The sequence below is a fragment of the Chelonia mydas genome, chromosome 4 (assembly GCF_015237465.2).
Source record: "Chelonia mydas isolate rCheMyd1 chromosome 4, rCheMyd1.pri.v2, whole genome shotgun sequence".
Lineage (NCBI taxonomy): Eukaryota > Metazoa > Chordata > Testudines > Cheloniidae > Chelonia > Chelonia mydas.
The window spans coordinates 79,048,870-79,073,003 of NC_057852.1; the positions used below are offsets into that span (position 1 = coordinate 79,048,870).

Below are 24,134 nucleotides of genomic sequence, written 5' to 3' on the forward strand. Positions count from 1 at the left end.
ATGCATGTTCATTTTCATCATCTGAGTCTGATGCCACCAGCAGAAGATGGATTTTCTTTTTTGGTGGTTTGGGTTCTATAGTTTCCGCATCAGAGTGTTGCTCTTTTAAGACTTCTGAAAGCATGCTTCACACCTCATCCCTCTCTGATTTTGGAAGGCACTTCAGATTCTTAAATCTTGGGTCGAGTGCTGTAGCTGTTTTTAGAAATCTCACATTGATACCTTCTTTGCATTTTGTCAAATCTGCAGTGAAAGTGTTCTTAAAATGAGCATATGCTGGGTCATCATCCGAGACTGCTATAACATGAAATATATGCAGAATGCGGGAAAACACAGAGCAGGAGACATACAATTCTCCCCCAAGGAGTTCAGTCACAAATTTAGTTAACGCATTGTTTTTTTAACGAGCATCATCAGCATGGAAGTGTGTCCTCCAGAATGGTGATTGAAGCATAAAGGGGCATACGAATGTTTAGCATATCTAGCACTTAAATACCTTGCAACACCAGCTACAATAGTGCCATGCGAATGCCTGTTCTCACTTTCAGGTGACATTGTAAATAAGAAGCAGGCAGCAGTATCTCCTGTAAACATAAACAAACTTGTTTGTCTTAGCAATTGGCTGAACAAGAAGTAGGACTGAATGGACTTGTAGGCGCTAAAATTTTACGTTGTTTTGTTTTTGAATGCAGTTATATAACAAAAAAATCTACATTTGTAAGTTCAACTGCTATGATAGAGATTGCACTACAGTACTTGTATTAGGTGAATTGAAATATACTATTTCTTTTGTTTTTACAGTGCAAATATTTGTAATAAAAATAAATATAAAGTGAGCACTGTACACTTTGTATTCTGTGTTGTAATTGAAATCAGTATATCTGAAAATGTAGAAAACATCAAAAAAAATTTAAATAAATGGTATTCTATTATTAACAGTGCAATTAATTGTGCGATTAATTGTGATTAATTTTTAATCGCTTGAAAGCCCTAATATATACACATACTTTTAATATATGTTTAAAGTATTTTAATGTTCCTAGCTCATATATACTAAGAATTCTTCTTCATACATGCTAAGAAAAGCATCTTTTGAAATTTCAGATTTATGATTGAAAGAAAATATACTTTCTTCTCTTAAAATGATGTAATTGAATGTCAGATTAATATTTGACATAAAAATGAAAAACCTCAGCATCTTTTTGATTTAATGGGATTGGTCCAATGACATGAAGAAACCTGCAAAATGTGTATTTTCACTTGAAAATAAGATTATTTTTGAGTAAAACTATGTCCATTGTCATTCTAAAGAACTCTTATTTTCAAGTAAGAACCTCCACAATGTCAAATTGTATTACAAAGATCATCAAAAGATTGTGGGTGAAATCCTGCCTACATTGAAGTCAGTTTTTCCATTGACTTCAGTAGAACCAGGATTTCAGCCATGATATTTAAAGTGAACATTTTAATTAACATTTTAAGTAAAGCTCAGTTTTTTAATCACAAAATGGCCCACAAAAAATTCTCAGTGTTTCCTGTAACTTCACACAACTATATTTCTGATTTTCCTTGTGGAAGCAGAAGTATTCATGTTAATAGTTACCAGGTCGTGCCTCAAACCTGTATAATATTTGTGAGCGTAGATATCAGCATTAAAGGTTTTACATTTGCAGACGTCTTTAAGACATGACAGCCAGCCAGGGCTACGCAATTGAAGTAGCTAAAAAAAGTAAACCATGCCATCTTTTGGAGAGCCAACATCTGAAATACAAATTAATTTAAGTACTCTAAATTCCTAAGTGGGTGGTTTTCATTAAAATGTAGACCACATGTATAGTTGAAGATAGGCACATTTTGCAGAATAGCAGAATCTCATAGATCTGAAGAATGTTTCAGCTTCCTTAAAAGCTTACTTAAATTGAAGAGACTAGTAAATAACTTATTGTAGGTTACTAGTTAAATCAGTCATGTAGGGCCAGACATAGGCCAGAAGCACTTTTAGTCGGGAACAAAGATGAAAACAACAACATCTCTTTCCTATATACTTTCAGGCCCAAATCCTGCCTTCATGTTCTTGTGTTTAACCCTATTAGAAGGCAGTGAGATTTGTATACATATATCTGAGGTCATAATATACCTCATAAGTGACCTAAAAAGGAAAAAAAGTTGGGTTTGTTCCTTTGTCAGGTTTCAGAGTAACAGCCATGTTAGTCTGTATTCGCAAAAAGAAAAGGAGTACTTGTGGCACCTTAGAGACTAACCAATTTATTTGAGCATAAGCTTTCGTGAGCTACAGCTCACTTCATCAGATGCATGCTGTGGAAAATACAGAAGATGTTCTTATACATACAAACCATGAAAAAATGGGTGTTTACCACTACAAAAGGTTTTCTCTCCCCCCACCCCACTCTCCTGCTGGTAATAGCTTATCTAAAGTGATCACTCTCCTTACAAAGTGTATGATAATCAAGTTGGGCCATTTCCAACACTCCTAATTCCTATTTAAATCTTTAAAAACAACCAAAAATTCTTACTCTAAACTCCACATGGAGTGTCAGTAATGAATACTAATTAAGTTATTCTAAGACAGAGAATAGAGATAATTTCCCATTTATTCAGCTGCTCGTTGCAGAAATATGTAGTGGACATTTACAGATCATGCAAGAGTAAGTGAAAAATCCCATTGATGGAACCATGGAAGATTTACCTAGAAAGGGCATTCCATCTACATCTTCCCAGATATGAGCTGTGACAGCAACAAGGGAATTCAGATAGGTTAAAAGTAGCCTGACAGGGAAAGGTGTACAAACTGCCATTTTATTCCCAGCAACGCTCAGAATTTATTATAACTCTAAAACCAAGTTCTTCCAAACTCTAGAAAAGGAAGAATGTAACTTATTTACACTGTCTGATGAAACTTGATAATAACAAAAAGACAATACATAGAATACATTTATAGTACTTGGATTGGTGGCTGCTGTGTCTCATTTATTTTAAATTTCTATGTGTTGGTTTCATATTTCTCCCAGTCCACATTCAGTCTGTGGGAAAAGAAAGAGCATTGTAATGTAAACATCTTTGTTCTGGAAAAGTATTTTGCACAATAAGGGCTAATTTAGATTCCTTTTTACTTTGAGTATAATGTCTTCTCTGAAGTTAGTTTTTTATATGTTATGTGTTGAATTGTTGTTTTAAAAAATAAGGAACAAATCGAATTTTTAGCATTGTTTGATGAAAATTCCACTCCACACAGTCAGAGGCCTTCTCAGTACACAGACTTAAGAGGCTCTTTTTTGCTGGTGATTCGTTTGCTCCTCAGTTATATTATTTGACTGCCATGATGAAGTATCTGTGATCTGAATGTACAACTTTAGGCACTGATTCCACATTAGCATTCGTTAATACTTACTCAAACCTTAAACCTGTTGTTTTCTTTAAAATGTTATAATCTTGGTTAGACAAGGAGAAAAGTCTATAAAATTGACATCTCGTTAAATCCTAAGGACAGATTGTAGCTGAATTGAATTGTATCAGCTATAAATGTGCAATAAAAGTCATTGTACCCAGTTAACTAAATGAATAACTTATGTGATAACATGTTGTGTGCACATACATGGACATATATATATTTATTTATTAATTTTTGAAAAAAGTTTGCACATGCTAAGTAGAGACTTGCTAGAGCCTCACAGCTTAATTCCCTGAAGATTCTGTCCACACTGAGCATGCTCCAGCCTGGGGCTGAGCAGAACTTTTCCCTACTGTTGCAGAGAGGACAAAAGCCAAACCTGGGGAAGAGATGAGAAAAGTAGATTGGGACAAGAAGCCTGGGGTGGGTAAGATTGGGCCTAAAGGCTGGTGGAGAAGTGGGAGACTGGGACTAGGAGGAGACAGATCAGATTGGGACTGAGAGTGAAACAAGGGAGCAGGAAGACTGGAAGCCAATGAACGGGAGGAGAGACTGGGACTAGCTTAATGAGGAGACTGGGAAAAGGAGCTCGTTTTTTTGTTTTTGTTTTTTAGGGGGACATTGAAATTGGATGAAGAGCCCAGGGAAGCAGATTGGGACTGGAAGCCAGTGGGGAGGGGAAAGGTGAGCATGGGAGTTATTGGATGCCAGGGGGAAGAGATATATCAGATGAGAAGCCAGGAGGGAGAACTGGAGCTTGATGAGATGGGGACTATGACTGGCTGGGCAAGGAGACTGGGATTCAGATGAGATGCCTGAAGAGTGAAGACTGGTCCTGGTTAAGTGAGGAGAGTGGGACTGGGATAAAAAGACTTGGGTGAGGAAGATATATGGGTTGGACAGGTTGGAGGGGAAGGGGCAGAAAGAGGCACATTTGGGGAAACCAGAGAAGAATATATGCCCGCTAGAGAACACTTCCCTTCAAAACCTGGAATTGAACCCAAGATTTTGGAGTCTCACCATGTGCTGTCAGCACATATTCTGTGAAATTCTCTGGCAAAGTGTCTTATCTCCCTCTAATGCTGGTCCACATAGAGGATGATAACCTACTGCTGCTTTCAGTAACTGTTAGCTCAAATGGCAGAGATCTGTATGATGGATTGAAAGATTCCAACCCTGCTAATGACATACATGAATGTCTTTATGAGTGTGAAGGATGTGATGGAATTTTTGATTTTTCAGTTTTCTTTTTTTTAAATCTAGGAAAGTACACAAAAAAAAACTACTCTAAAAGAACATTATTACCGTTGCAAAGTCAAGCATTCCAAAGTTAGGAAACGCGAAAATTAACATTCCTTGTGTAACCTTAATTTGGTCCTCTTGTGCATATCATTGTCATAGAGTCTTTAATTACGTGATAACATGTTATTTTTTTCCAGAGGACCACTGCTTCCTTCAGTGCATGGGATGGACCTGCTCTGGAGATGAATCATGGTTGTATGGTGAAGGAAGCTGTTCTCCTTAGGATTCTTCCTATTGCAGAATTTGGAAGGTGTTTGGTGAATGAGGCAGGGGATTATCGATAAAGAAAAAAATAGTCTTGTGGTTAAAGCAGTTAAACACTGCCCTGGGGAACTGGATTCCATCCCTGTCTCTGCCACTGAGTTCTATGTGATGCTAAGCAAATCACTTAAACCAGCCTTTTTGCAATGATTATTAAAGTGTGACTGTCATTTTGTGGAGCCCTGACTTGAGACCTTGAGGTTTGATCTGCAAAAGTGCAGTGCACTTACAGCTGCAACTGAAGTCAATTGGAGCTGTGTCTTATATGTTCAAACTGCTATATAATACTGTGTAGTCTGAAAAATCAGATCCTAGGCATCTCCAATTGGGCCCCCAAAATTAATTGACACTTTTGATTAAATTATTGCACTCAGAGATGATCGTGATAAGTAAGGCTGCGATTTTGTCACAGAAGTCACGGATTCCGTGACTTCTTCAGCGGCCAGTGCAGCTGACTCCAGGGCCACCCAAGCAGCTGGTGCAGCCCCAGGACCAGCTGCACCGGCCGCTGCTGGGGCAGCCTTGGGCCACCACAATCTCCTCTCCCCCAGCAGCAGTTTTGGGTGTTCAGGGCTGGGGTGCGGAAGTGGGTGAGGGCTCTGGGCGGCGCTTACCTCGGGGGGACTCCCCGGAAGAGGCAAAATCCCTTGGCTCCTAGGGGGAGGCAGGCACCGCCTCCACAGTTCCATTGGCCGCAGTTCCCAGCCAATGGGAGCTACGTAGCTGGCGCTCGGTGTGGAGGCAGGGTGCAGAGCTGCCTGGCCATGCCTCCACCTAAGAGCTGAGGGAGGGAAATGTTGCTGCATGGAGCAAGGTAAGGAGCCTACCAGCCCCGCCAACTGCCCCAGGATGTGCGCCACTACCCCTCCCAGCACCCAAAGTGCCCCCTGCCCCCCCTCTCCCCCGCAAGCTTTAGTCAGGGGTATATAGTACAAGTCATGGACAGGTCACGGGCCGTGAATTTTTGTTTACAGCCTGTGAACTGTCCATAACTTTTACTAAAAATACCCGTGACTAAAACGTAGCTTTAGTGATAAGCACCATAGAAAACCCCTGAGGAAATGAATAATTTTGTCTTCAGAGCAGGGACTGAATGGCGGGGAGTAAATAAGTCATGGGCCACACATTGAATGAGGAGAACAAAATATTGAGTACTTCCTCACTAAGTGAGCACTATCCATCCTGTGCACTGAATGAGGCAGGGGTTCCAAGGAAAAAATAGTATATAATCATTTATTAAAGGCTAATTCATAATGCCTATGTACAAGGATGTGAAACTAAAGTTGCACAGGCAACCTTAATTCTGGCATTTCCTAACTTTTGAGTGTTTGACCTTGCATCTTAATAATATTCTTTTAGCACAGTTTTGAGTGTGTACACATGTATGCAATGTGAAACAAATTTATATACAGGCATAGTTGTACTTTTAAGGATAAAATATTAAGAATTTTATAACACTTTAAAAAAGTGAAAAGGCGTTTATCAGCAAACTCTTATAGGGGAGATTATGCTACCAATAAAATGTCCTCCTGATGCTATTGTACTATTGATGTCCTAAATCACCCACAGTGAGATTTTCTACTATGGAATTAAGATGGTGTTAGCTTGGTTTATTTATCTGCTTAAATGCTATTGACTCTTGGGATATATATGTTTAGTGTAAAACTGTTTTGTTCAGTGTGTAGCATTTGCTCTCTTCCTGTTAAAAGGATCTATACCTGAGTGCACAGGAGTTCTTCTTCGAGGTGTTTCCCTGTGGGTGCTCCACTTTAGGGTGAATCTGCATCCCTTCACCTGCAATCGGAGAATTTCAATAGCAGTGCCTGTTTGGGTCGCACATGCGCTGTCCCTGTCTGGCGCCACTTCTGCCGATTACATAGCACTATGCAACCAATGCCCCTCCTCGGTCCATTCTCTATCACCCTGGGCTTGAAATGGAGCAATTGGCAGTGCCTCCGAGTTTACCATTAGATTAAGAATTAGTCTAGATTAGTGGTTTTAGAACCACTTCATTTAGTAAAAAATTTTTAGTTATCCTTTCTCTTCCCCATTTTTCCTCAAAAAAAAACAAAAAAAAACAAAACCCAAACCTTTTTTCTTAGTCATTTAAATATCATTATACCCATTAAATGATCATATATTATACCCTTTAGCATAGCGTAGATACCCTCCTTCATGGGAGAAACCCTATTTTAAGGGTCATGCCCAGCTCCCAAGTTTTAAGCACTGCCTCACTTACTGGTCATCGATCCTGATGTCTGACAGACACTCGCAGTGTGTCCGCCATCTCAGCAAGACACACATACCACAAAAGTGCTCCCATTGCCATAATCTGAATTATAATCTGAGCCATGAAAGCAAGGGATCTTCAGTTAAAACTCCTCCTCATAGAGAAGTCTCTGCATCCATCATCTTATCCAGGATCACAGACGTCTCCTGGGCAATGGTCTCCACCAGCAGCATCTGACATGCATTCTCCACCACCCTCACAGAGAAAAGAGCACTCCTCCAAAACGGTGGCCAAGAAGTGGGTTACAACCCTCCCCTTCCCGGGAATCTACCAAAAAGAGGCAATCCCTGGCCCATCAGACACTATCAGTACCAACTGCACTGAGGCCAACTACGTCTGAGACATCGGGACCTTCCAGTATCGCAGGTATCATGCAAGCCAACAACCCTAAGCGGGCAGGCTCGGACAGAAACAACAAAGGGAAACTTACCATCCCTTCCTTGGTACAGTCAGAGCTAGTCAACATGCAGCACCAAGTAGCTCAGTAGCACTGCAGTATATGGCACCACCTTCTGCTTCCATAGCACGTAGCTCACACTCCTCGGCACCGACAACCATGGTAATTGTATCGGTACTGCTAACAGCACGCTTCTCAATACCGATGTTCTCGGCATCACAGCAATTTCTCTGGCACAAAGATGCTCAGTACCATATCAGCTTACACCACCATCCACATCAGCTCCTCCTTCCTCCAGTGAGGAGGATGATGATGAGGAAAGGGAAATCTACACTTCACATCACTCCTCGCCCATCCAGACAACTATCAGACCAGGTCCTCCAGAACAATCTGAACACCATCCCAGACCCAAAGCTCATGGGTGGTACAGACATTCCTGGATTCCTCCACCAATGCCATTCCCACCACAGTGGCCCTACTGGGACCCAGGGTGCCATACCATCAGCACTACTCTAAGCCTCCTAATACACACAGAGAGAGGTCAAGGCATTCCCCATCACCCTCAATGCTGAACTCTCTGAATCCCTGGAAGAGCCACCTGAGGGACTGGAAGAGGTCACCCCAGCTGCCAATTTTTACTTCCCCTCTCCGGATGAAGCTTTCATGCCCCCACCACGCACAGGTGATAACTTTAAATGGTTTCAAGAGCTGTTTAAGAGGATTGTGGACTCTCTAAAGATACCATTGAAAGAAGTTGCAGAGTCACAACATAAGCTGTTGGACATCCTCCAGACCAGGGGTGGGCAAACATTTTGGCCCGAGGGCCATATCTGGGTGGGGAAATTGCATGCAGGAGCAGGGCAGGGGTGCAGGGAGGGGTGCGGAGTTCAGGAAGGGGCTCAGGGCAAGGGGTTGGGGCAAAGGAGGGAGCAGAGTGTGTGAGGGGGGCTCAGGAAAGGGTGTTGGGGTGCGGCAGGGATGCAGGGAGGGGTGTGGAGTGCCGGAGGGGGCTCAGGGCAGAGGTTTGGGGTGCAGGAGGGGTTCGGGGGGCGGCAGGAGACTCAGGGCAAGGAGTTGGGGTGCAGGAAGGGTGTGGGATGTGGCAGGGGGCTCAGGGCAGAGAGTTGGAGTGCGGGGTGCAGGAGGGGTTCAGGCTGTGGCCCGGCGCCGCTTACTTGGCGCTGCTCCAGGGTGGCAGCGGCGCGCGCCAGGGCCAGGGCGGGGGGAGGCAGAGGGCTCTGCGCGCTGCTCTTGCTGCACCTCCAGGTACCTCCCCAAAGCTCACATTGGCCGCGGTTCCCCGTTCCCCGCCAATGGGAGCTGCAGGATGGGGTGTGGGGCCTGCAGGCGAGGGCAGCACACAGAGCCCTTTGCCTGCCCTCCCTCCCCCCACAGGCTGCAGGGATGTGGTGCCGGCCGCTTGTGGGAGTGGCGTGGGGCCCGTGGCACCCTGGGGGTGGCAATCCCACGGGCTGGATCCAAAGCCCTGAGGGGCCAGATCAGGCCCACAGGCTGTAGTTTGCCCACCCCTGCTCCAGACACTGACTCCATCCAAGATTGCCGTCCTGATAAATGAGGTGCTCATGGATCTGGCCAAGACACTCTGCTTGGACTCACAATCTTATCATCCATCACAACTGCAAATTGGAAGCCCCTTCCTTCCACTGAGGGGCGTTGCTCTACAGTCACCTAAAGTGGAGCACCCCACAGGGACACTCCTCGAAAAAGAGACGGTTACTCATACTGTGCAGTAATTGAGGTTCTTTGAGATGGTTATCCCTGTAGGTGCTCTACTATTCTCCCTCCTCCCCTCTACTTCAGAGTTTCATGCTAGGGACTCTGGAGCAGAGAAGGACCCGAGATGAGGTTTGTCGCACAATTCTATGTAACCGCCAGAAGCGAGGTGAAACGGGGCTAGCACATGTGCGACCCAGCCAGGCACTGCTGCTGAAATTCTCCAATCGCAGATTCACGTAAAGTGAACCTCAGTTACTGCACAAGGTAAGTATGTTTCTCTTTTAAGGCTATGGAATTGGTGGAGGTATGGAGCAATATTTTTAACAGATTGGGACTTCTCCCACAGAATTATGAGGAAGGAGCACAAGCAGAGTGTGCTTGGTAGCCCAGGTAGGCGGAAAAGGAACTGAAGGAACCACTAGGAGGTCCAGTGTTTTCACATAAATTTCAGAAATACTTATTTTAACGTGATACTGTGGCTGAAAAAGTGGTTCTGCGTTGAGACAGCTGCTCTGGACATTACAGGCAGCAACACAGAGCTGTGGAGCTGAGTCAGAGTACTGCCTGCTGCTTCTTAAGAGAGAGGCTGATCCAGTACAAAGCTAGGTTTTGAGCTCTGAGAGGAATGTAGAAGCAATGTTCCAATGGCTCTCTCCCCTAGCTCTTTCTCTGAAGTAGAATTCTTCTCTTATCCTCTTTCCTCTCCTTCTGTTTTTCTTCATTCTTTCTGATTTCTTCTTTCTTTTTCTCTTCTTTCTTCTGACAAGACTGGAGAGGACTAAGGAAAAGAGAAAGTCAGAGCTAGAGCATGGAAGCAATGGGAACATCCTCCAAGATGAAGGAAGTATTATAGGGCAAAATTCTGTTCCTAGTTATAGTGAAGTAACTCTCGATTCCAGCAGAGTTGCTCTGGATTTTCACCACTGTAAATGAGTCCATAATTTGGTTTATGGACTGTAAGGATTATATTGTAAAGTGGATGAAGAGGAAACGTGCTGCAGTTAGTTTTGCACACCCCTTTTGGGATGAGTGGGCTCCAAAATGAAGTTAAGTGTTAGTACTATACAGCTATGCTGAACTGTTTGTTAATGATCCATCCATGTGTCTGCTATTTTTTAGTTTGTGAAGTACATTTCATACTTCTTCCACAAACAGGTATGCTCATTCCACGCCCTCCTCCCCCAGCATTAATCCACGGCATTCGTTAAATCATTTGCCTAAAGCCTGCTACGTGTAGCCAAGGCAAATATCCATATTACAGTCTCCATTCTGGAGTCATTCAAGGCATGCTTATGTGGTTTTTATGGAGCCAAACTTATATGAGAGGTTTAATTATTTTTTCCTTTTAGCAAACTTCCCAGAAAAAATTAAATAATCAAACCCATAACTAATTTTCCTAAGAACAGTGTTTATATTCCCTGTCTGAAGAAAAAGCTGTTAATACTGGCAAAGTATTTTGGCACAGTATCATACTAGATAGACTTCCTAACGAGACTATTTACTAAACAGAATATTTGGCATGTTATATTCTAAACTTTGACTAGAAAGATTATGGTAAGTGAAAATCTCTTGTAAAGTGTATGAATAAATTAATAAGAATATGAATTTGTTATACAGCATTTAAAATTATGTCACTGTTATAATCCTTTGTGACAGGGTAATCAGTAATAAAACAGTGCAGTGAGTATCAATTAAGGAATATCAAATCAATGGGTACGCTGCTCATGCTGATTTAAACAGGAGCTGATTGGAATAAATGGATTTAATATATACTTATTTGCAGACTGTAGCTGTTCTAGCACATCTACAGAAACTAGCTTATGAATAAGCTAAGGATGTTACATACTTATGTCTCTAATGGAAGACTAATGGGAAACATTAAATTAAAAAAAGGCTGAGTTGTGATCTGTGGTGAAACATACAGTGGTAAATGTGAATTTTCAGCCAGCATTAACAATTCTTTGCAGGACAATTTATAAGGGAAATGTATCTGCCACTTGTTAAGTATGTACCTGTTTATACTGCACGATCTGTGAGTGCAATATATGCTTGATTTCTATTTTCTTTTGTAATAATACTGGAAAATCTTTGGAATTTTACACCTCTGCTTGTATTTTTCCACATTCCATTCAGAGCCATGAGAATTCCCTTTACCCCCTCACGCCATCAAACTTTTTAACATACTTTACACCTAAGCCCTGCATCAATCTGCCACCCTGCTGGTTGAGGAGGCCTGGACACATCTCCCTCCTGACCCTGTCAACATAGCACCCGGATAGGTTTGTTTGTTTGTTTTACTGCCTCTTTTCCCTTTCATCATATGATACTGCAGCTAACCTTTTGGCTCATGGTTATTGGCATTAGCCAAACTGCTCATGAGAGTGCTTTATCATACCAGAATACCAGAAAGAAACAGGCAAGGGAGACCTTATAAATATATATGTGCCAGTGGCTGAGACTTTGATAGATTGTCCCAAATCCCACCAAGGAGCCTCTTGGTGGGCAGAGGAAAGCAGTTAGAGATCCTGTGGTCCCTTTACCCTTGCATTTAATATTTCACTGTATGATCCTCTCTTTAGTTTTGGTGCCATTCAGGCAGGCAATGCTGCACGGTCAGCTCATTTAATAAAAACATGCTTTTCCCAGTTTTTTTGAATTTTTTTCCATTTCGTTTTTGTTATTTTCCATTCTATAACTGTTTATTATTTTTTTATTCTACTTATTAAGCTGTTTGTTAATAATGTGCTATATCTTCATGTGTGTAAATACATCAGTAGCACAAATGTACTGCATATAATCTTCAAACAAATATTAGTGCTCACAGTTTATATCGACAAGACTTGATTCTTCTCTCATGCATATCAGAGAGTAATCAAAGAGCAACCCCATTAAATTCATTGGAGTTACACTGGTGTAGATGAGGGGAGAATTGGGCCCACATTGAAATGCAGCTATATCTCTTTTCTTTTTAGTTGTGGTTTATTTGAAAAGATATTTACTTTGTAGTTACTGTCATAAATGTCCTGTTATTACTATTTACATCTTGTCCTGTCAACTTTTAACCTTCTCATTAGCAAAAATAAGTTATGCTTTGAGCATCTTACGTTTTCTTCCTCAAAGACTAGGAAGTTGGAATGTTCTCCCCTCCTCCCAACTTCCAACTCCACTTCCAAATTTCCAGATGTCAAGTTAGCAAAAGGTTAAGTGGCATAGAATACAACTAACTTAGTGGCTTCTTCTCTTTCTAGATATCATTACTTATGGTTGGATTCTTGCTGATCTTGGATATTCAATGTTATTTATTTTTATACATCTAAAACCTGAGTTTAACATCAGCCTTCTATCTACATGAAATGGATTTGGTAATTTCAACTCCATCACTACTAGACTACTATCCTCCACACAAAATCCCACTTACAGAATTTAGCTCACTGTTTTGCATAATTAGCTGTGTGTGCTCAGATGAATAACTGAGTTGAGCAAAAGAAGAGGCAAATTATTCCTCCTTAAAATGCTCTTAATCCAGATCAGAATTAAGATATCATATTTGTGCTGGTTGTATTGTCTGAGCAATACATGACCTGAAAACCAAAGACTTGATCTTCCAGCCTGGTCTGTGTTTTAAAGTTCATAAGTAACTGATCTAAGATGCATTAAAATCATATTTCTTTGCTAGTTTTGATATTTGTTCTACATAAAAGTCAAAATATGACTAAAACAGTCAGAAGGAAGAAAAAAAGAAAAACCCAGTCTTTGAAAGGTAGCATCTGTTTATTCTGTAGCCTTGTTTTTAAATGCTGAGTGTTTCATAGAGTCATGATTACATCTGCTGAAAAATAATATTTTGCATTTTTAGAAGCTATGAAATACATTTCTGTTGTGTGCTGTAAGGTCTCTCTCATGTCAGCTGCACCTGCTCTATTTGCATGTGAATTCTGAACAATTCTTGTCCTATGTGACACTTCTGAAATGTCTGTCTGTTCTTTTTTTTTTTTTTTCTTTTTAATTCTCAAGCTCACTATTTGGATAAGATAGTTAAAGGTACTGTATATTCGCTCTTTGTTAACCTGACTATGACTACATGTTTATTGATATATTTATTTTTATAGTGACCACTGCACTAGATTTGGCAAAAGCAACTTTTTCTCATGTGTATTCCATGAACTATAAATTTGGTTCACATTACTTTTAATACATACCTCAGACTTAAAATACTAAGTCTTTTGTGTCACACATGAACATTTTACTAATTGTTACATAAGTTTTTATATGTACTGTACAAATACATTACTTTTTTCCAAAACCAAAAACTGAAGATAACAGTGCATTTGCTGTTTGTTTTATTAATCCTGCTAGTTGGGCACTTAGTTGTGAAGCATTAAATATTTAAGAAAAGAAGCAAACTGTCACTCTTGTCACAGAGTAAGAAATCGTCAATTCTAATGCATATGTTGATTAAATAGAGAGAGCGCAACCTTGTTAATATACAGATTCTGTTGCCTCTCTTTCTCTAAATGTTTGAAAAACTATGTGAAATCCTATTTTATGTTTTGTATGAGAAGCTGTAAAAAGCCTTACAAGGTTTGCAATGGAATGGATCAGAGATACAAAATTCACGGGCAGAATAAGGTCCAACATAAAACAGCAAAGGTTCTCATATCTTCAGTTATGGTAAAAGTTAGGTGAAAAACATACTTCTGAAAAGAAAATCCCTATCCCTCTTTCCCCAAATTACCTTTTTTCTATTCCTTTTTTGTGCTTTTTTCATTAGAATATGGCAATATTCATGACAATATCCAGGCTTTCATACAATAAGTCTTGAGTGCACTCAGGTGACTTCTGTAACACTTTGTCAGTAGGGAATTAAATCTCTGTCTTCTATAAACAAAGCAGAATAAATGTATTCAGAAGCAAAATTAGCCTTTTGCATATACAGTTAATAAATACAGTTGGCAACTGCAGCCTGAAAAGAAAAAGGGCAGCAAGACTAATCTCAGCCTGGCATGATGACATGATATCCATAAGTATAACTCCATCATACCTTGTTATGAGAGGCTGTTATGATTCCATTCCTTCTGTACCTACAAATTTTACAAAAGACATAATGCCCCATAGAATTTTTTTATTTTGCATTACATAGGTGGAGAAAGGAGTCAGTAAATTAATAATTCCATAGAAGACAAATTAATATAATTATCTTGAACAGATTGTTCCAAGAGTGACTAAACATTAACCAAAACCAGGCAGTTTTCTAGTTTACGTATAGGTATATAATACAAAACCAGTAAAAATAAAAAAATGCTGTGGCAAGTTTTATTTATTTTTATGCTGTGTATAGTTACAAATAACTGTTGTGTCCAAAAAATCTGATTTGTAGCCACCACTACTACTAAGGATATTTAATACCATTTCTGTACTTGCTTCTGTCAATGTCTTATCACTATCATAGATAAGGAACTAGAATCTACATATTTATAAAGTGTCATCATCCTCATACAGATCATGTTGGCTGCATGCCAGATTTCATCAGTAGGAAGTGACAGATATTGTTTTTATGTAATGTTAGACTGAAAACAATTACAGATTTTGGATATATTAAATTATTTTAATTGTTTCCCAAATTTTCCCTCCTTGGCCATAAAAGCAGACAAGATAGGATATAAAGGTAACAGCACAAAAGCCTTAGGGAGATTGTCACAAAGAATCACTCTCCGCTATCTGTCTTGAAGCACGTCACTACCGTGTTTTTGTTCAGTCTATCAATGTTTTATTGTGGTCCTTATGGTATTTCATTTTGTCCGTCCTAAGTAATCAAATACGCACAGCTATTACATTTAGTTGGAAATCCTGTCAGTCCTGTCCCATCCGTATGCAGCCTGAATCCTAATGTTTGTTAGAATAGATGCTAAGCTGCTTTACTATTTCCTGGGCTTTGCTTATTCTGTGAAAAGGAATGTACTTTTGGCATAAAGTATAGTCATTAAAACTGGCCTATACTTTGTGTGATTATTTAATGTACTGTAATTTCACATGAATATACGGCAACTCTGAGACCAGAGAAAATTAATGTTCTCTTTTACTGTGTGCATAGAATCATACTCACTTTCATACTTCAGAATCTGGACGGATTTATTTAAAGTAACGAGGAGCTTAACAAAATCTGTACCAGCAAGTGACCAATATTGCACAAAGCAAATATTAATCTATACCGTAAGCACAGAAGTGGTATCACTCTACATGACTGTGTTTTGCGCTGTGCGCTCCTCTCTTGCTACTTGTCAAAGAAAATAAAAACTTAATTTTGTCTGGCCTGCAGGTATTTTAGAGGATTGTTGCATATATTTCCTGCCTGCACAGGTAAGTGGTGTCTCAAGTGTCAAGCCAATCAAAGATGCCACTTTGTTAAGAATTAGATTTCCCGAGGTAATGTTGCTGTTCCTCTCCATGTGCAATTACAGTATTTGTGCTGTTATAAAGGCCTGTTCCCAGTAAGTGTCCCCTGTTTGTATTTTTTTAGACTGAAAATAATTGCAATATTTAAATCACTTGTGGTTTCCTTCTTTGTCTCTTTTGACAGAGGGCTGCCCTGGTCTGTGCAATAGCAATGGAAGATGTACATTGGACCAAAATGGTTGGCATTGTGTTTGCCAGCCAGGATGGAGAGGAGCAGGGTGTGATGTAGCCATGGAAACTCTGTGCACTGATAGCAAGGACAATGAAGGAGGTAAGATACACTGAGTTAAATTTTAACACTGGCGAAAATATATTGAGAAGCAATTTTGCAATCAAGTGTAAAAATACTGCTGTGAGAAGCATACATATATTTTACTAGCTTGATGAGATTCATGTAAAAATAGATGGAACTACAACATTTTCTGCCTTCATTTGGGATGCCAGAGTTGGTTACAAAGGTGTATTTAGAAATCCATTAGTGACACATTAGATTCCAGATAACGTTATTTTATGCAAGGACAAACAGTAGGGTCTTAATTCCACAAGCATTAGAAACATATTGTACACAAATACAGAACAGTTCTAAAATCCTTACTAAGACAACATTTTCATTGACTTCATTAGGAATATCATTGAGTGAAAGGACTGTGTAAAGACTTTGCATTTGGGACCATATCGCTGGAAACACAGGATGTGTGCCCAGTATAAGAATATCTCATTTATCCATAACCTGTGAAGGCAGGTAATGAACAGCACACTCCCAGAGCCATTCTTTTACTTGCTATCCTGTGGTCTGTCACTTATCCAACAAACTGAATATTTCTTTTTCGATAACAAGGCCCCAATCCACAATGACATGCGTGCAGGACCACTGGCTTCAGGGATCTGCCTGCGTACATCTCACTGCAGGGTTGGGGCCTAAAAGAGATATAAAAGGTAGATATAACTTATCAACCTGTCTTCAGAATCATATCTACCATGTGAAGGAAATAATATAGTAAAATATTGGATTGAACTTCACATTACTCCTGTTGCTTCTCTCCCCCCGCATCTCAGAACTCTGCAGGGGAGAGCCCTTTACCCCAACCCCTATCCCCACCTCCCCACACACCCTACCACACCACACACACCCTGCCTCTTTGTGAGCCTGGGGAAATGAAACTGCTGGGAGGGGCAACCCAGAAGCTCAACCAGAAGGAGCAGAGGCAAGCAGCTGCAATAAGATTATGTCATCAGTGCCCAATTTCAGTTTTTGCTCTGGACATTCCTTCCTTGCGTTGACTAGCTGTTTGCTCCAGTTCCCTTCCTCATAGTCTCTTTGCTTCTGTCTAGCATGGTGTGGCCCTGATCTCAGTTATACACATAATAAAGAATAGTAGTAATAACAACATTTATCATTGAGATCATACATGAGGAAAACATTATTGTCAAAACATCTTTGCTCAGTTTATTTTCTATTTTTCAGATTGTATGTTAAGATAAATGTTTATTTCCAACACGTTTATATTGTTTATTTTGTATTTTGAGCTAACTTTTCATATGTTTCACAGTTTAGGTCCTGAGGTGACCCATTAGGCTCTAGTGACCAGTTGGTTCAGTGGGACAGTGAGCCAAAATTGGACCGAGCTCTCTGCCCTGTGTAGGCTGGCACAGCGCCACTGAAATCAATGTAGACTTCAGTGGAGAATGTAGTTTTAGCGTACATCTACACTGCAAAAAAAAACAAAAAACCCATAGCAGCAAGTCTGAGACGCAAGTCAGCTGACTCAGATTTTGCTACAGGGCTAAAAATAGCAGTGTAGATGGTCTCACTTGGGGCTGTAGCTCAAGTTCTGAGACCCAACCCTGTCACCATGTTTCAGAGACTGGGCTCCAGCCCAAGGAGGAACAAGTACATTGCTATTTTTAGCCCTTTAGCATGAGTCTGAGTCAGGTTTCACAGGTTTCAGACTCGCTGCTCTGGGTTTCTTTTTGCAGTGTGGTTATACCCTTAGGCTACATCTACAGTTAAAACAGTGCCCCTGTAGCACTTCAGTGTAACCACTCACTACAGCAACAGGAGGTTGTTCTCTCATCATTGTAGTTCGTCCCCCTGCCCAAGAGGTGGTAGTTAGGTACATGGAAGATTTTTCACACCCATGAACGATGTAGCTGGGTCAACTTAACTTTTTAGTGTAGACCTGGCTTAGACTATAGCAACTGACAAGTGCTGCTCAGGGAATCATGTTCAGACAAACAAGGTGTTTGTGAAGGAAGAGGAGAGATGAAAAATTGTGAACATGAAAGAATATGTAGAAAAGAAGGAAAAACAGAAAAATAGATGGACTAGAACAAGAACAACTTGGAGGGAGAAAGTAGGTGATGTTAAGGAAGAAGGGAGAGAAGGTAGAAGTCCAAAGAAAGAAGAAAACAGATTGGGTAAGTATGAGTGAAAACAGAATGAGGTAAGATATCAGGAACTAAAGGAGAGACTCAGTAGCAAATAGCATACCAGGGAGAGAAAACTAATGGGAAATGAAAAAACAAAATAAAGAGATCAAGGAAAAAAGGAGATATTTTTCAGACACAAGAAAAGAGGAAAGAGAGAGAATAAGTAGTAGGATCAGGAAAAAAACATGAGCTCAGAAACTGATGAAGCAAAGAGAAAACAGAATGAAAGAAAACACAGAAAAATATTCATACAAAGAAATAAGAAAAATGAATGATAAAGCAAAAGAAAAGGTCTAAGACTTTTAGGATGGTGAAGCATTTTATTTTATTTCCTATAGTTTTTTTTATTTTCATGATTAACATTTCACAGCTCCATCTGGAAAGAGGGTTGGCAAAATGTTGTTGCGGTGGGGGTTGAGTCACATTGTGTGATAATATTACTCTTGGGTGTGTTGTTCCATTAGTGGACTGTTTGTGGGGTTGGTTGTTTAATTTATTTTTTAATCTATATACCACAGCAAAAGGTTTTTTATTAATTTCAAACCTTGATTGGGCCCAGGGGAAAGGATTCAAAATAATTTAAATAAATAAATAACCCAGCTCAAAGGGTACTGAAAGAGAAACAAGGAAAAGGAAGCACCTGTTTGTTAGAAGTCAGCCTAGAGAGAGGTGTGTTGCTTCTCCAGTCACCAAGAGTTTTAGCAATCAAGCAGCTAATCTCCCAATAAGCCATCCAGATTCCAGACCACATTAGGTAGTAGCAAAAAGACATTTCTTAGCTGTATTTGTTTATTTTAGGAGATATAATATTCTGAGCACATTGGCTGAATTTATATCGGTGACTAGTCTGGACACTGTGGTTTATGTTCTGTTAGATTCAGTAGTTAAATAATTATTGTTGTCTTGGTTGCTAGCTAAATTAGATACTATGCTTAATGTTACTTTAAATACTGCATGGTGTTGCTTTGATTCCTAGCTGTTATTGGGATTGATTTTGTAACCTCTTAGAGCACAAAACTCCCATTGACTTCAATTATAGAATTGGATTATTTTTAAACACATTTCTTTCTAAGCATTGTTGCCATATTTCTGGAGTGGATATTATATATCTGCCTTTTGCTGTAGGGTTCCATGCTGCACTATGGGTTGCGCCCTGTCCTGTAAAGGAAGGATGACTTTTTTCTTAAACTTCCTGGGTTTAGGGTGGATACCAATTTCTGAGATTTAGCTCACATTTTAACAATCCATATTGGAGTGTGGATGCGCACAGTGAGCATAGGCTGAATTCTGCTTTTAATGTACTTGTGAGGAGGGGAGGGACTCCATTTGAATTCAGTGGGAACAAGTATGTGCACCCAAAGACAGAGGATGCTTGTACTTCCTCACTTAGAAAAATTGCTCCTGTATTACACTATATAAAAATGACCCATATTTTATCATTATCATATCTGTAGAATTTCCATTTAAGTCAATTGTGGTTTCCTATAAAAATCATCAGCTAGTTATGGCTCAGAGTAAAGTAAAATGTACATGTAAGGATCTCACTTATCTTCTGAAATGAAAGTGAAGTCTTTTTTCTCAGTTGCAATCAGTTTATCCTAAAACACAACTCCATATACACAGTATAAGGAGCAATGAGGGACTGAAACTGCACGATAATGCGGGAGGTGTTTACAATGGTCATAACTGCTGCGGTGAGCTGAACGGACTCCATGCTTGCCGTGCTATGGCATCTGCTCAGGCAATCCAGGGAAAAGGGTGCGAAATGATTGTCTGCCGTTGCTTTCACGGAGGGAGGGAGGGTTGACTGACGACATTTACCCATAACCACTCGCGACAAATTTTTGGCCCTATCAGGCATTGGGAGCTCAGCCCAGAATTCCAATGGGCAGCGGGGACTGCGGGAACTGTGGGATAGCTACCCACAGTGCACCACTCAGACTTTTTTTGTTTGTTCTGGGGGGAGGGATAGCTCAGCGGTTTGAGCATTGGCCTGCTAAACCCAGGGTTGTGAGTTCAATCCTTGAGGGGGCCATTTAGGGATCTGGGGCAAAAATTGGGGATTGGTCCTGCTTTGAGCAGGGGGTTGGACTAGATGACCTCCTGAGGTCCCTTCCAACCCTGATATTCTACGAGTCTATGAAATATCTATTAGGAGTCCGTAGATCTTGGGAAGCTCCTCAAAAGCAAAAGTTTCGTGGGCAAGGAGCCTACAGAGCTTATTTCTGCAGGAGAAAATATGCAGGCTTTATCAGCTCTACAGGTTCTCCAAGCCATTTAAAAACTCAGCAGGCACTCAGTCCCAGCAGCAACTGTCTGTGGAGTTTTATAGTGCTGATTTATACAGTAACAGCCTGGTTTGCCTCTCATTAAAGTCAATGGGAAAACTCTCACTGATTAAATAGGAGACTTGGATTGGGTCCTATTCTGAGCTATATGTGACCTTGAAAACAGTCAGAAAGAGCTTGAACTTCCACTAATCACGAAAGTTGACTTATAGTGATCAATGGCTCCATGTCTAGTTGGCAGCCGGTGTCAAGTGGAGTGCCCCAGGGGTCGGTCCTGGGTCCGGTTTTGTTCAATATCTTCATAAATGATCTGGAGGATGGTGTGGATTGCACTCTCAGCAAATTTGCGGATGATACTAAACTGGGAGGAGTGGTAGATACGCTGGAGGGCAGGGATAGGATACAGAGGGACCTAGACAAATTGGAGGATTGGGCCAAAAGAAACCTGATGAGGTTCAATGAGGATAAGTGCAGGGTCCTGCACTTAGGACGGAAGAACCCAATGCACCGCTACAGACTAGGGACCGAATGGCTAGGCAGCAGTTCTGCGGAAAAGGACCTAGGGGTTACAGTGGACGAGAAGCTGGATATGAGTCAGCAGTGTGCCCTTGTTGCCAAGAAGGCCAGTGGCATTTTGGGATGTATAAGTAGGGGCATAGCGAGCAGATCGAGGGACGTGATCGTTCCCCTCTATTCGACATTGGTGAGGCCTCATCTGGAATACTGTGTCCAGTTTTGGGCCCCACACTACAAGAAGGACGTGGATAAATTGGAGAGAGTCCAGCGAAGGGCAACAAAAATGATTAGGGGTCTGGAACACATGACTTATGAGGAGAGGCTGAGGGAACTGGGATTGTTTAGTCTGCAGACGAGAAGAATGAGGGGGGATTTGATAGCTGCTTTCAACTACCTGAGAGGTGGTTCCAGAGAGGATGGTTCTAGACTATTCTCAGTGGTAGAAGAGGACAGGACAAGGAGTAATGGTCTAAAGCTGCAGTGGGGGAGGTTTAGGTTGGATATTAGGAAAAACTTTTTCACTAGGAGGGTGGTGAAACACTGGAATGCGTTACCTAGGGAGGTGGTAGAATCTCCTTCCTTGGAAGGTTTTAAGGTCAGGCTTGACAAAGCCCTGGCTGGGATGATTTAGTTGGGGATTGGTCCTGCTTTGAGCAGGGGGTTGGACTAGATGACCTCCTGAGGTCCCTTCCAACCCTGATATTCTATGATTCTATGATAGTGAAATAAATAAATCTATGCAAAAAAATACATTTCCTACACCTTGACTCCATAGTATATAGAATTTCAAAAGGAATGTTAGTTATGGGGGTTAAATGATGTTGCCATCCTTCCTTGGCCTGCTTTGCAGAATTTAATTCTAAAATGCACCTTTGAGAAATATTACCCATCAACCTCCTATTTAATTCATGTTTCTTTTAAAAACGGGGCTTATAATTTGCCAGTTTGTGGGTCTCTTATCTATATCCTATTTTGAATTTACTTCCCAAATGTACCAATTTTCCAGAGGGGGCAGGAAAATGGCACAAAAGACACCATAGTGGAGTTCTGACCCCCCCCCTTTCAGTGCCTTTTTATTAATCTCTAGAGATAGCAGTTCTTAAAAGAAGACCATATCCTATTGCAGTTCTGTGCATGTTTCAGCTAAGGAAAAAGTACAGCTAGTCAAGATTTTTATTACAAGATTTTAAACTTTCTGAATGGATGAACATTTTCTCTACACGAATATATACATACCTGCTGTACATAAAAGAACAACTTATATCTAGACTAAAAAATACAAAATAGTCTCCTTGAGTTGGTAATGATTATTGAATGGGCTGGAACATCTTTGATTTTCCTTGTATTTTTTTCTTTTAACTCTGAGAAATATAGCAGCTAAGTCAAGTCTAATAATTTTAGGCTAAACTAAAATACATCAATGATTTTGTTGAGCTATTCCACCAAGGCTATTTTACTTTTTGACACAGAGGGCAATAGACAGACAACTTAGTGTCACTAGACAGCACTAGCTATATAAGTACAGAGAAAGAATGAAAAATGTTCTCTTAAGTTATAGAGAGCCAGATTCATAACCATCCGTCACTCGCTTGGGCAAGTTGCTGATAAACTCCACAGAAAAATAACAAACAGTGTGTACCTGTATCTTGGCTGGTGAAAATGAGATTCTTTCTCTGATTGATGTTAGCAGAGAGGCTTGTAAAAATGCATTTCCAGCTGATTAGTTCAGAAGATGTCAATCTCATGCAGTTTTATGACCTGCAGACTACACAGCAGATGTACATTTGCTTTTTATAAACTAACAAAGATGAATGACTAAATTTGTGCATTTCTCTTTGGCAACTGTACCAAATATTGCCTGAGGGAGAACATAGAAGTGTAAAAATCAAAACAAAGCCTTTAACCGTGACTGTACTGGGTTTTAATACTGACCCATGTTAGTCTAGCCAAAACCAATATGGTATCAGAATATTTTGGTTATGAAAGCTTTCATATTTTAACGGAATCAGTCTGAAGAAAATCCTCCCAGGTATTATCAGTAATGCTTCTTCTTAATTCAATGTATGCTCTGAGTCATCACTCCTTTACCACTCCTGAAGTGCCCATTGATGTTGGTTGACTGAAGTAGGAGTTTTATGTGACCAAGAAATGGATCATCAGGCCCTTAATACTATGCCAGCACACTAACTCTGTTCCATGTAGTACAGAAATTCATAAGCAAAATGCAGCATAAGCTACATTTGGAAGAAAACTTTACTTATATCATTTTAGCACATAATGCATTAATATAACCATGGTTTATTTGCGTGTGTGGTTTTAGTTTTAATAATAAAGCCAGCTGCTTTGTAAATGGAACTATCATAGGCTTCCTCAAGCTGCTGTATCAGTATATTTTCTGTTCTTTTGCAAAAATACAGTCCTCTTTCCTTATCTAAATTGAATGATAATATGCTTGAGCTGTTTCAGCTTTGCTCCTCTTTTGGGGAAAACAATTATCAGCTCTATGATACTGTATTACATTACCTAGAAAACTTTCTGTAGCTGATGTTTCCAGACTTGTTTTACTTGCAGCTAATTAAACAGTAATCTATTTGAGTTTGATTTTAATCCCCCCCCCATATTAGATTTCTAGAGATGACAGGTTTAATCTGTATCATATGTGAATGTGCTGCACCTATACATAAAAAAAAAATCCACGTGTACATAAAGCATGCTTGTGTTAGCTAACATTCAGCACCAGCTGCTCATGAATTAAAATATAAAATGTTTAGCATAGATTTTTCTCTCATACATTTTTATGCAAAAGACTTAGCTTTGCTAATAGCCACAAACCCTTTCTTCCAAAGTTAAAAAAATCTAGCTTGATAAATGTTCTTTAATATTTAAAGCTATTTGCAGCACAAATACATTATATAGGTTCAAGAAATCAGTGGAGTGGGAGTTACCTGTTTCTCTTCCTTGCATACCAAATAACCTTGCATAAAAGCTACTTAACCTCCATAAAAAGTATTTAATATTTATAAGTCAGCTGTGTCTGGAGAGCCTAAATGC

The 24,134-nt window shown here is 40.2% G+C and overlaps 1 protein-coding gene across 6 annotated transcripts in view; it reads left to right on the forward strand.

Moving 5' to 3' along the window:
* TENM3 (teneurin transmembrane protein 3) overlaps positions 1-24,134 on the forward strand; it is a 2,200,211-nt gene that overhangs the window by 2,104,430 nt on the left and 71,647 nt on the right. For 3 of the 6 annotated variants that reach the window (XM_043546023.1, XM_043546025.1, XM_043546026.1), the window contains 3 exons: positions 13,411-13,437; positions 15,041-15,061; positions 15,974-16,120. In XM_043546023.1, the coding sequence (XP_043401958.1) occupies positions 13,411-13,437; positions 15,041-15,061; positions 15,974-16,120 (195 nt within the window). The remainder of the gene's footprint in view (positions 1-13,410; positions 13,438-15,040; positions 15,062-15,973; positions 16,121-24,134) is intronic. The other 3 variants (XM_037897578.2, XM_043546027.1, XM_043546028.1) reach the window with 1 other exon arrangement.